Source organism: Nestor notabilis, unplaced genomic scaffold (genome assembly GCF_000696875.1).
Source record: "Nestor notabilis isolate BGI_N333 unplaced genomic scaffold, ASM69687v1 scaffold27353, whole genome shotgun sequence".
NCBI lineage: Eukaryota > Metazoa > Chordata > Aves > Psittaciformes > Psittacidae > Nestor > Nestor notabilis.
The window spans coordinates 9,384-22,137 of record NW_009922790.1 but is presented as its reverse complement, the minus strand read 5'-3'; the positions used below and the strand labels follow the sequence as shown (position 1 = coordinate 22,137).

General features: G+C 47.5%; 1 protein-coding gene across 2 annotated transcripts; it reads right to left on the bottom strand.

The window, feature by feature from the left end:
* Positions 1-1,298: 1,298 nt before the first annotated feature.
* STEAP3 (STEAP family member 3, metalloreductase) lies at positions 1,299-10,766 on the bottom strand. Of its 2 annotated transcripts, none has more exons than XM_010011811.1 (4): positions 10,284-10,766; positions 9,303-9,830; positions 7,588-7,752; positions 1,299-1,636 (listed from the first exon to the last, which is right to left on the bottom strand). In XM_010011811.1, exons 1-4 carry the CDS (start codon positions 10,764-10,766, stop codon positions 1,346-1,348), a joined length of 1,467 nt encoding a protein of 488 aa, XP_010010113.1. In that variant the 3' UTR covers positions 1,299-1,345. The 2 variants fall into 2 exon arrangements, with proteins under 2 accessions (XP_010010113.1, XP_010010112.1); XM_010011810.1 differs by having other exon boundaries at positions 1,346-1,636; positions 7,588-7,743; positions 9,294-9,830.
* Between the last annotated feature and the right edge of the window lie 1,988 nt (positions 10,767-12,754).

Sequence of the window (12,754 nt, the reverse complement as noted above, 5' to 3'; positions counted from 1 at the left end):
TCCAACCCTAACTATTCTCTGATTCTATAATGATCATTTTCACTTATTTCCTTGATAATGAGACTCTACCAGCTGCTGGCAGTAGTGAGTTTTATTTCCATAAATTTTAGGTAATCATACAACTCTACTGCCATTAAAATAATTGTATTGTTTAGGGGGAAGAAGGAAGAAAGACTCAAATGAGTTCTGATACAAGTATATAGACCTGTTCAGAATATCTTTTATAAACTATGGATGCCAGTGTTTAAAACTGGCCTTAGTCTTACAGCTTTTCAGTTGGTTCTTTCATATCCCAGAGGCACATGGTAGGCAATACATAAAATAAAAATATAAAGAATTTACATTCCAGCTATATGTTTTGCAGTAATATATATATATCTGTTTGTACATATATACAGAGAGAGATAAACTCCAAGTACAAAACCAATTTTGGTACATTTAAAGCTAACCTCACTGAACCCCCTATCCACGTTAAAAATGTGTGGGGAAAAGGTAGCTGAAAAATTCCTCAAGCTACTTCTCAGTGTTCCAGAATTCATTACACAAACGGTTGTGTCAAAGGTTTTAAGGACCAGTCGCCTACAGAGGGCAGCATTTGAAATGCTGTTCTGGATTTGCAGGAATAGGTTTCAGCCCTTCAAAGGGACGGTGACGCGTTGGACGGTATATCGGCACAGGCATTACCTGGAGACACTTGGCCAGCGTTTTTCTAGAGGCCGTGGAGCTGCAGTTACTGTGGAGATGTTGAGCTGGCTCGTCTGTCCGTCTGGGCGTGTGTCCATCTGAAAAGCACCGTGCTGACTCACTGACAGAGCCAGCTCCTCAGGTAGGTCCAGGTGCCTGACTCTGCTGCTGCTCATGAAAATCATCCCTTTGCCATCGATGGGAAAGGGTATGTGGGTGTGAAAGTCATGTAGGCAAAGCAGAGGTGGGCAGAAAGGTGAGTTTGTAACCTTGCAGTGACTGTGCCACTTCATATTAAAAAAAAAAGGCATAGAAATTTGTGGGAGCATCTAGGGAATCAACTGAGAAGTACTGGTCTGGGCAGCTGCCAGCCAGCACCTCAAGTGACTGATCTGACCAACAGAGTCCATCAGTTTCCCATGTATTAGTGCTGCTAGCTCAGCTTTCACGGTCATTTTTAAGGCAGTAACTGTTCCAGCAAATTGGCAACATAATATAACTACTACTGTCTAAACTAGTTTCATGGTCATCCATTTTTCTAAAGTTACCAAATTTTATTATTTTCCCACGATACAATTATACCAAACATACACATATATAAGAAAAAGAAACATCTTCATAGAAATGTTGATAGTGCTTTGAAATCCTCTGTCACAGCCAGCTAGACGTTGCTAGAGGTCTCCCCGCTTGAATATTCCCCTGTTGCGCTGGGCAGAACAAACTTCACATATCTCCCCTTCTCCCAGCCCCTCCTGATCCTCTGAAGTCTTTGCTGGATGCACGGCAAATTGAAGATGACTTTTGCTAGGATCACAGTACATGGGACAAGGAGCGTGAGCGTGTAGGTTGGAGGCAGGTAGAATTTGTACTGGTTCTCATCGAAGGCCCTTGACCATCCGTATGTGAGTGTGTGCAGAGTGCTGATTACCAAGGCAATAAATCCAAGGGTGGACTAAAGGGAAGAGGAACACATGCCAGTTAGCAGAGGATCTCGTGCATGGCTATTTTCCTTTATTTTTTTACACTATTTAGTAAATGCATGTAGCACAGAGAAAGCAATGAGTATTCTTGTGTTTCTCAGAATAAAACATGACTGGAAGCCTTTCCTGGGTAGCCTGCCAGGCTGCAGTTTCTTTTTCTGATCAGAGGTTAAGTGTGATATTAGAAACACAGCAGGAGCTTCCCTGAAGATGCTGCCAACTTGGCTGTGAGGTGGGCTCTGCCTCCATGTGAAGCAGCAGCCCCCAGCCCCTGCTGAGCACGTAAGTGTGGGCAGCTCGCAAATGCTCCTCCCGAGCTGCAGCTGCCAGTTCCACTGCCTGCTGGTCCATGGCTGGCAAGAGGCTGCTGACCGGCGGGGTGAAGCTTCAGCATCGTGGCTCTGGACCAGCAGTTAGCACTGTTGGACGTTGGTGAAGCTGCAGCTTCACACACAGCAAAGATACCTTCAGGTAACTACCATCATCTAAAGGAAAATGAGATGGTGGAGACAGAAGTGCTTGTTCTGAGGTGAGCAACACCCCCAAAGGGTTTCCTTCTTTGTCCTGTAGATCTATGTTGGTTCACAAGCCAGTCCATCATACATCAGGCTGTGTGATGGACTTAATTCTTGAAATGGAGAACCAAGAGCCCTTTATCACTCAAAGAGGCAGCAAAAGCCCAGCCCCTGTTCCGCAGAGAAGAACTTACCGCATTTCCAGCTGAGACTATGGCTCCCAAGCACCCAGAGGCAATATTTTTCCTGAATGTTTGCAGCTGCCTTTAAGGGTTGCTTGTAAGAAGGTTTTTAAACTATGGTCCCCTCACTGGTGGTTTCCCGCCAGCATCAGAGGTGGTGGCTCCCAAGCTTGCCCACTGGCACTCAGCAGAAGCCAGGCACTCGCTTCTGAAGGCATCTGCAGTGCAAGCCTTTGGTGCTGTGTTTTCAAGGAAAAGCTCGGGAGTAGCATATTGCTCTGCTGCCCTACTTTGAATGATTATTCTAAGCCTGCAGTAACATCAAATTTCAGGACACATACATGGAAAATTTTGCTGCTGCTGACCGTAACTTAGGGAAGGAAGCCTTTACAAATCAAAATACTTGGCTTGGTGCGGCTTGGCACGGTCTTCCTCAAGGTATGTCCAGGGAAGACATATTGAGCTGCTTTGAGCTTCCCTCCAACAAGCAAAAATATCCCTGGGTGGCAAAAGGCTGTAAGTACCAGCTTGAGCCTCATCTGGCAGAGCAGAGATGAAAAGTAAGGCAGAGGAAATGGGACAGAGTGAAGTCCAAGGGCAAGCTTTCTGCCCTGGGTGGAGGCTGCTTTTCAGCCCGAGCAGGGCTCTATGCATAGCAGAGATGTCAGAGCTGGAAATAATTCGTTCCTCTACAGTTCCTCTTTCAACTGCTGCTGGCACTGGGGGAGAGCAGGAGTGGAAATGAGTGGGACAAAAGGTGACAAACCATCACAGGTTCTAGGTGACCCACCTTTGTGTGCAGATGGCAGGGTGCATGAGACTAAAAAAGCTAACTTTCAAAAAACATGGATAAGCTGCTGGTGGCTGGAAACAGCGCTGGCAGCTCTCAGACAGCAGCAATGGGCTGATCTGCTTGTTACACATAGAGGGGCTGTCTGGTGAGAGCAGGGGGTGCCTAGGAAGGGTCCCAGTGCTGATGCTGGCTGAAGGACCTGTGGTCAGCAGGGCCCCATGGCTGCCCCCACCAGGCAAGCTGTCAGCCGTGTACAGGTTGTGCTGTAAGTGTGTGAGAAACAAAAGTTTTGCTGATAGCAGCCAGGCTTAGTACATGCAGCTCAATATATACTGTGTGTAATGCAGTGCAGAGCCTGCCGAGCACTTCACAGGACCTGATTTGCCAACGTGCTTAGTCCTGACACCACACTGAGTTTTGGAGCTCTGCTCTCGTTTATCCTCTCCATGCAGATCCTGGCTATGAATCTTCTTTTTGTTTTGTTTTGTTTTGTTTTGTTTTAGACAGTGGCAGAGGTTTCTTTTGCACTGTCACAGCATGGGCAATGTGGTGCCACCACCCACATAAGGTGTTAAAGCCCTCTGCAAGACAGCTGTATGGAGATGGTTATCTTCCTAATGCAGGCTTTGCAAGTGTTTTCTGTTCTGTATTAACTCTTCTACCTTCCCCATCTCCCTGACTGTGAGGCTCCCTGTGAAGGTGATTCAGTCACATGTGGCTCATTTAGCAATGTCTAGGCAGCATCCAAAGCAAGCAGCCCCTTCCTGACTCACATACATTTCTGACTTCTGCTGCCATCAGTCCCGTGAAGTCATTAGCTCCATGGAAGTGTCTCTGTCTCACACTTCGTCGACAAGAGGGTTAGGAAAGGTCTGATGACAGATTCTTTATACCTTGCAACACATAAGCTAATAAAGAAACCAGGTCAATTCAACCTTCAAATTCCAGGAGGATTTCTCAGGATGGGAAGGTAAAGGCAATTATACACATTTTTGCTTCTCAGCCAATTAGAATTGATTTATAAATCACTGGGGAACATTAAAGATGTCTCCTGTAAGTTAAATTATATATGAATCATTCCTGTTATTCAGTGTCTAGATTCTGTACATTTTCTGTTCATCAAAACGGGACATATAGAGGAACTGTGTGTCCAATTTAACAATATTTAATTGAAATTTGTATTTCTGCAGAAACTACTACAAAAATTAATTGCTTTTGTTTCTAAAACCTTAGCAACAATCCAAACAGGGTTTTCAGTCCACCAGTCAACAGATGTGTATTTTAAGAACATGGCAGTATCCCATGACACTAGTACAGGCGCTTACACTGCTGCTGGACAATGTCAGACTTGGGAAGCCCCAGATAAGGAGAGGACCAAAGTGGCTCCTGAATTTGTATTAAGTCCCAGTCCTCTCTCAAATGTGGCTCTTGGTGCAGTGTCTCAAACACACCAGGCCGTTCAACTGAGATGACAACGAATTGCTGCATTTCCTGGAAAACGTCTGGCTGGGGCAGCCGCGCTCTGCGTTTTCCTTCTCTCACTTTTCCCAGGCACGGGAAGCCACGATGCCTCTGATGCACTGTAAACAGATCAAGTGCGAAGACATCCCAAATATTTGAGAAAGCAGCCTCACACTTCACGCTCTGTATTTACATGCTGCTGCTGTGCATTAATTCGTGGAGGATCACATCACACTACCTGAATATTAACCTCTAGCGTCTGAGACCAGTAGCTGTATCTGCTCTTAATTTCTACAAGAAACTTACTAAAGAGTAAATAATTTAGAAGAGTCCTCATTTAAAACAAGAAAACACTCCCCCTCGCGCCCCCCAAACCAGAAGCTAACATGCTAAGAGATCTGTAACCTGCTCTTTCTACATGACATTTCCACAGTAGGGCACAATACCGGCTGTGCCTCTCCTGCATGTGATCAGCTGGGAGCTCGTGTTGCACTGCCATGCTTTGTCCCACAGGGACAGAAATAGGCATGGGTATCTTTCCATGAACTAGGCCAGCCAGTTCCCATACAGGGCAGCCAAGAGCTATTTTGGAGCTGACCATCACGTATTTGATCCTGCCACTGACGTACCCTTAGAAAGATGCAGGAAAAGGTCCCAAAAGGCAGATGCAGCAGTTGTGTTACATGCACTGATAGGAGATGGCAGCACTATCTGCTGCAACAAATAACAAGCAATAGGCCAAGAGGAGATGGCCTCGAGTTGCATCAGGGGAGGTTTAGATTGGAAATTAGGAAAAATTTCTTCCCTGAAAGGGTTATCAAGCACTGGAACAGGCTGCCCAGGGAAGTGGTGGAGTCACCATCCCTGGAGGTATTGGAGGTGTAGATGTGGCACTTAAGGACATGGTTTAGTGGTGGACTTGGCAGTGCTGGGTTAATGGTTGGACTTGATGATCTTAAGGGTCTTTTCCAACCTAAATGATTCCATGACAACTATACATTACATGACATAATGCCAGCACCCTCCAGGAGAGCTGCCAGGCTGCCAGGGTAACCAAAAAGAAATGCAGGGGGTTTTGATGCCTCACTCCAGGCTGCAAGGAAAGACTTCATTTGGGATTCCTGGTATGAGATGCCTAAGCCAGGATCAATTTATCCAACATCCCAGCAGCTGCAGCTCTCTCCTGAGACATGGTGGCAAGAATTAATATGCTCCTGTTGTCTGATCTGAAAGAGAGGTTTAAAGCTGGGTCTCCCTTCTCCCTGAGGGACAGTCTCTTGGGATCAAGCTCTCCTGGTGAGGCTTTTCTACTCAGTGTAAATAATTACTTACTAGCCCACAGCAGGAGAGGAAAAAAGACAAAAACTGACTTGCTTGTTTGGTGATCAGGGCATTTGTGGGGGAGGTGGGGGGAGCAGGCTTCAAACTCCTGCTCTAATAAGTACTGAATTATTTATATGCCGCAGAAAAGCTCCAACAGGAGAGGCTGGATGACAGGTATTCACCTCTGCACCACAAACCCTGCCCTCCCCTTTTGAACGTTTAGGTGTCTGCCAGTGTGATGCACAGAGAGGGTCTGCGGGGGAGAGGCAGGGGGATGGGGTCCCACGGGGGCTCACACATGTCAGGATGTCTCATGGGTCCCTGCAGCAGAACGAGGAGCCTGGTGCATGCTAAGCAGCAGCGATGTAGGAGACACAAATAACAAGGGGTTTTAGGGCTATCGGATGCGACAGTGACACGGTGAGTGGAATGTGACCTCAAAATCCTCTCTAATGTGTGGGTAATACTCGAGGGTTCATTCCCTGCTATCCTCATCAGTTAGCCCTAAGCCTGGCTCCAAGCGCATCCCTGGGAATGCTGCAGCCCCTGAGTTTGGGGTCTGTGAATGTCTCATGTGGTGGACGCAGGTCACTGAGGGAATTTGGCCCTTGAGAGCTTGGACATTGCTGCAAGTGGGAAGAAGGCTCCTAAACCACTGAATGATTTTGGAGAAAGAAAAATCACATTCCTAACTCACTTTTTAGTATCAGACACAGCCTTTTCATTGAAATCATCCTCAGTTCTCTGTGCTTCTTGGGCTCTGTCATTTTTATAGACCAGCCTAAGCCTTTTTGAACCTGTCTATTGAGTATTTGGGTGCATGCAAGCTCTGCCAAACCTGACCTTCCCCTCCACTGTCTTCCCAGGTGATTTCCTTTACAGAAGCTCGCTCTCTCTGAAATGCAAGGGCAGATCCGTGTCTTCCAGCCAGCCGTCTCCATGGAAGGTTACCTGCTGCCCCTCTACAGCCTGGTGCAAACTCCCCACAGCAGCTCCAACATGTTGTGCATGACTGACATACAACTGGCTCCAAGGGGCATCTTGCCCATGGAAGTGAACAACCCTGCCCTCTCAAAATAACCCTAAGGCTTTCTGCCTTTCTACTTTGTGTGACTTCAGGAGGTTTTTAGCTGTGCAGTGCTGCTCCCAGGCACCGAGTGAGGGGGAAAAGGACTCTGCAGATGGGTGTCATGCAGGCAAAGCCCATGCTGCTTCTTTCTCAAGATCTCTAACTAATGCTGCCAAATGCAGGGTGAGAAACCAAGATATTAAAGACTCTACTGCAAAGCCTGCCACTAATCCTCATGTGGGTGCCCATGGCACATTACATTTTACCTTTCCCCCTGGGAGAAGCACCCCATGCAGACAGAGTGAGCCCTGAAGGAGAGCAGCGTGGCCCCCTGGGACACCCACATCCTGCTGCCCTGCTATTGCCTCTCGGTGTCACCTCCTGGGCAGGGCGTCCATGGCTCTGGGGTGCACAGGGAGGTGTGGAGTGGCAGGCTTTGTCCTGACACTGGTGTGCAGCTTGCAGTTGCCGTGCTGGAGCAGGGATGTGCTGGGATGACAGGTCAACCTCTACCCTCTGTGGTCTGTGAGGGCCTGACTCTGCAAAATCACTCTCTGACATCAGCAAACACCAACTTTACCTGAATGAAACTGAATTCCCTCCAGTTGAGAGAGTTTGCGATGGATGGAAGTGAAGTGATGGCAAGCAACGACAGCAAGCCCAGGGCAATTATTCCAACAGAGAGATAAATCTCCATCCTCCAGACTTCCTCCTCTACCCAGATACTCATCTTCTTCTCCACAGCCTGGAATGACAATGAAGGCTTGTTAAAACAGAGTGCTTAGGAATAGAGGAGCTGAATTTTATTTGTATTTGTTTTGGTTTTGGAAGCAGGTTTCCTTGATAAGCACCTGGTCCTATTCGCACCGCCAGCACTGTTTGTCTATTTGGGAGGTGTGGAAATGCTCTTCTATCCCATCACCATTTGGCCAAAGCTAGACCTGATTTGAAGCCTGCTGGGAACAACTGCTGAATGCTTTCAGCTCCCATAGCCTGTAACCACAGCAGCAAGCCCCAAAGTTGCATTTGGAGAGGTAATTAGAATGAGAAGTCAGTTTAAAGCCATGAAAACAAATACAGATGCTTGAATATGCAGTAGTCTCCTAATAACTTGTTTTAAGTGCATTTAGGGGGGAAATTGCTCATGCTAATGGAAGGGAAGATGGGTTTTATGCTGCATGGCAAAGATGAACATTTAGAACTGTCCTCTTCAGCCCATTAAATGGGTTTAATTTACCAAACAAAGATGTTGCTAGAAAACAGGAGGTAGAGGGAAATGAACACAGGATGTTTGCCTGGGATTAATGTGTGACCGTAGCAGTGAAGATGGACCTGCTCAAGGCTGGAGCTGAGAGGCTGGGGATGTTTGATGGATGCTTTGGACAGGCACTGCTGCCAAAACCAGCCATCCTGATCCCCTCTGCCCTCACAGTCCCTTCCCTCCTCCTGAGGCAGGTATCCCAGCACAGAAAGCAGACTGGTCGTGGGGCAATCATTAGATTCCCCACTCAGCTGCACGAACCTTGTGCCATCCCAGGAGAGAGTGTGGTGGAGCAGCAAGAAGCCAGGGGCAGGAGAAGGGCAGAATGCCATTTCCCCATGGCACTGCCGAGTTACAGAGCTGGCTGAATTGTCTGCAGATAGCACTCTCACACTGGATAAACACTGACAAGAGTCTCAATAAGGCAAGTAAAGTCCTTTTCATTTCCTCCTTCTCTTAGGCTATGACCAGTTCTTCACCATCCTGTTGTAAAACTCCTGGAGGCACATTGTGAGGACACACTTTCTACAAAACAACTCCCACTCCCCTAATTATGACTTGGTCACTCCAGCAGGCACCTACTGTGAATGTCAGTGCGAGCAAACAGGGCTCTCCCAAAATCTAGGGATAAAATCTGAGGAGTACTCTGCTTCCTCCGCTACTGGATTTCTCCTCGCACCTTTCCTGCCTCTGTGCCAGCCTCAGACATGCCAGGTGCCAGGTACGGCTGGTTTCAAAGACTTGCCCGTGCTTCTGGGGAGCTATGGCACAGGGGAGTTTGATCCTGGCCGTGCTAAGATGCACGTGCAGCACCCTGCTGAGATGACTGGTCCTCAGTGCAGATGGGTGCATGCCTGGTGCGTGGTGTGCGGTTGCCCCATGGAAGAAGAGCTCGTATAGATAACAGCTTATTCCCACTGTCATACGTGCTTTGGAAAATGAATGCAAAAGCCAAGATACTAAACCTACTTCCCAACATCTGGATGTGTGTGGAAGATTACTACAAGTGCTGACCTGAAGAGTACCCACATTACCTGCTTGACGGCTGTCTCAATTAACTGGTAGCGGTGGGAGCGGCGCATGGGCAGACAGAAGCTGTACACGGCATGCAAAGCTGCACAGAAGAAGCTGAGGAGACCAATCTGCTTTCGGTGCTGGAGCCACTGGTCGAGCCAATCTGGAAAGCGCCTGTATTTGGTGCCATAATAGAGCTGCGAGCAGGCTGCCAGCACCCCAGGCAGGTAGACAAGAGACAGCATGACATAGGCCACACAAGGCAGTGTTGTATTGACCACCTCGATGGGGATCTTGTAAAGCTTGTTCTTCTGCTCCCTGATGTAAGGGTGGATGACCTGCCGGATCAGGTTGTAAGTGAAGAAGCAAAGAAAAAGCCCCAGAGCCAAAAAGATGGGGATTTTCCAGGCTGGCAAGAGGCGCAGTGGAATGTTCTCGATCTCAGAGGCTGATGACATGCAGCCCATATCTACAGGGGTGAATCCCATGACTTGAGCAATTTCTGCTACAGTGCGCTTGGCTTCTTGGTTATTTGAGCAAATTAGAACCTGCAATGAACAGAAAGATAAACACAGGGCAAAGAGAGATCAGGCTGCTGGGAATGAGTGTGGTGGGAAGCATGCTAAAGCGAGCCTATGTTATGAACATCATGCTTCCTGGCAGGCTTTCTGATGGGAATTTACTATGGCTGCCAAAGCCCTGTCTTCTGGACAGGTTTCATTTCATGTGTGCATCACCAGTTTGTTTTACTGGCTGTGTTTAGACAAACAAATGATTAAATAATACTTCTCACTTAGGCAGAGGCTCCAAAGCCTACAGGGCATGAAGTAAGTGAGGGTACTTAATTTCTGAGCAAAGAAATGTGGAAGCTATGGGGTGGTCTCTGGATGCCACAGCCAGCACTCAGACCCCTTCTGCTGGAGCCTTAGGCCCTTTGCTGGTGCTACCAGACCTCAGCTGCTGAAAGTTGGGATTTGGCTCTTGTCAGAAGAAAACAGTACCTGCTTATTTCCATCCCTGGCACCTGACTGCAGTGTCCATGCAGAAACCACATTAAATCCTTTGACCACAGTGCAGGCTGGGAACAGGGAAGCCAAGTACTCAGCGTTGGATTCTTTGTGATGGTTGATCTCAGTGTTGTTACTAACATCCACCAGGATCTTGCCTACCAGCACATCAGCCAGGTCACAGAGGGTGGAGTAATGTTCCCTGAAAACTGCCACAAAAATGACATCCGTCTTCTTCACCGCCTCAGCTTGCAAGGTGACTTCTGCGGCAGAAGGGAAGAGGCCAGCTTTTCGCCTTGGGTTGCGGCTGCCAACCACCACCTTGAACCCGGAGCACACCAGGCGGATGGCCAACGACCGCGCGAAGTCCCCACTCCCCAGCACCCCGATGGTGCGGCTGGCTGCAGGCGTGATGCTGGGGTCACCCTCTATGCTCTGGTGGCCCAGGAGGGGTTTGGCCATGTCTCCTCCGGACATTCTGGTAGGAAAACAAGGGGAAATGTAAGTTCATTGTGAAGCTCTAGCAGAGATCCAAACCACATCTGTGGTCATGGGGAAAAATGCCACTTGGGCCACTTGAACGTGTGGTTTTGGTCTCAATAGCCCAGGACCCACCAGCAATTGGTGGGTACCAAACCCACCAGTAAGTGATGTACAAGCACCATTGGAGTGGGATAAAACACAAGGCTGGGTTAGAAGGCAAAGGGTTTTAGGAGGGTTTCTTGGGTTTGTGTGATCCAACACCTGCTGGATACACTCATCCATCCTTTGCTGTTCTTCATGCTAGCATGTCACATTGCAAAGCCAGGGCAATGCTAACAGCAACCATGACCAGCAACTCTCAGACCCCTGTGAAGCTACCGGGGATCTTTCATAAAGCCCAGAGCCAGGGGTCCATGGGGATCCCTGAGCCTGCATTTAGGAAAGCCAGAGGGGTTGCTTCTGATTTGCAGAAGCAGAATATAGGTAGAGAGTTTCAGCTGAAATGAAAGTGTCCTAAAAGAGGTAAACGAAGAGAGTTGCAGCCTTTGCTTGTTTCAATATTTGGGTCTGGCAAGCGCTGTTTGCTTCAGTGCTTCAATGAGTAATGAGAACTTACTCATGACATTTAAAAAATATATTAAAATATGATGGGATTTGCTCATGAAAGATCTTGATGAGCTTTACAAATATTAATGAATTTTGCCCTGTAACGCTCTGCTCTCCATAACGGATTAGACATTGAGGCCACAGAGAGGTTTAAAGCAATCAATAAATCCACAGACAGCACACCAGCCAGCCCTGGAGGTCAACAGAAACTCAGTCAGGTCACTGCCAGGCTGCTGCCACCAGTGGCTCAAATCTGCCTCTTGGCTTAAGAAATTGCAGGTTTGCCTTTAAGGAATGGGGACCAAGACAACTTGGTTTTGGCAGAGTACAGTCTTGCCTTATAGGTAGTCAAGTTCTTTCAAAGTGAAGGTGACCACTCTGATGGGGTGACCTGGTCCCTGGCACAGGCTGTATTTTTCATGGGCTTTTGGAAACATTCTTCACCCAAGGCTTTTCTGGGATTGGTGCAGTAGTGGTGCAAAGGGGAAGGGCACTTCTGCATGAATAGTTACCAATGGGAAACAAAGGCTAAGAAGAAATAAATTATTTTCATAATGGGAATAGGTTATCAAGAGATTTCCCCGAGGATCTGTGTTGTTCAACATGCTCATAAGTGATCTGGGGAAAGGAGTGAATATTGAGAAGATGAAGCATGTGTGTGATGATCATTTAGGAGAGTCAGTCACCACTGAAGAAGAATTTGCGGAAGGATCTCCTCATCCAAAGTGCCCGAGCACCAAAATTCACGACTGACACATGGCAAGAGCTGCCTATGGGCATAACCCCCCCCTAACTATATATGTACTTTAATGAACTGTAAATTTGTTAAAACCACTCAGAAAAATGATCTGAGGGTCTCATTACTCTGAAAATACCAGCTCGGTGCCCCCTGGCAGGCACACGTCAAACAGAGCCTGAGTTACTGGGGGAGAAGCTCTCTCACACAGATATAACGATCTCTCAGTCCTGCTCTTCATGAGAGGTCTACAAAACACCTTCAACAAATGGATGGTAAAACTGTATGATTCACTATCCTGGACACAAAAAAAATCACAGCTTCAGTGACAATACTGTTTCTGTGGCAGAGGTCTGTCTGCTCTCCTTGCCTCTCACCAAGCATCCCTTGTCCCAGAGTCCAAAGATACGTGTTAATGGAAGTGCTTCCAGGAGAAAACAAATGCCAAAAAAAGACATGCTGACTTCTCCCCTTTAATAACACCTTTCCTCTGCTCCCCACACATCACACAGACTTTCTTTCGTGCTTTAGATAAGAAAGTCCTGTTAAACTCAGAATTACTCATACTTCACTCTGAAGGTTTCTGCTTCTGTTCCAGACCTGCAGAAGGTTTTCTTGTGCTGCAAGGCTGATTTGGTGA

Bases quoted from the DNA above. Each gene is read 5' to 3' on its own strand.
- STEAP3 (XM_010011811.1), bottom strand. From the start codon at position 10,766: ATGTCCGGAGGAGACATGGCCAAACCCCTCCTGGGCCACCAGAGCATA. The intron at 9,831-10,283 runs GTACTGTTTTCT...TGTTCATTGCAG, and splicing joins CCAGGGATGGAAATAAGCAG to GTTCTAATTTGCTCAAATAA. The intron at 7,753-9,302 runs GTAATGTGGGTA...TTGTCATTCCAG, and splicing joins TTGAGACAGCCGTCAAGCAG to GCTGTGGAGAAGAAGATGAG.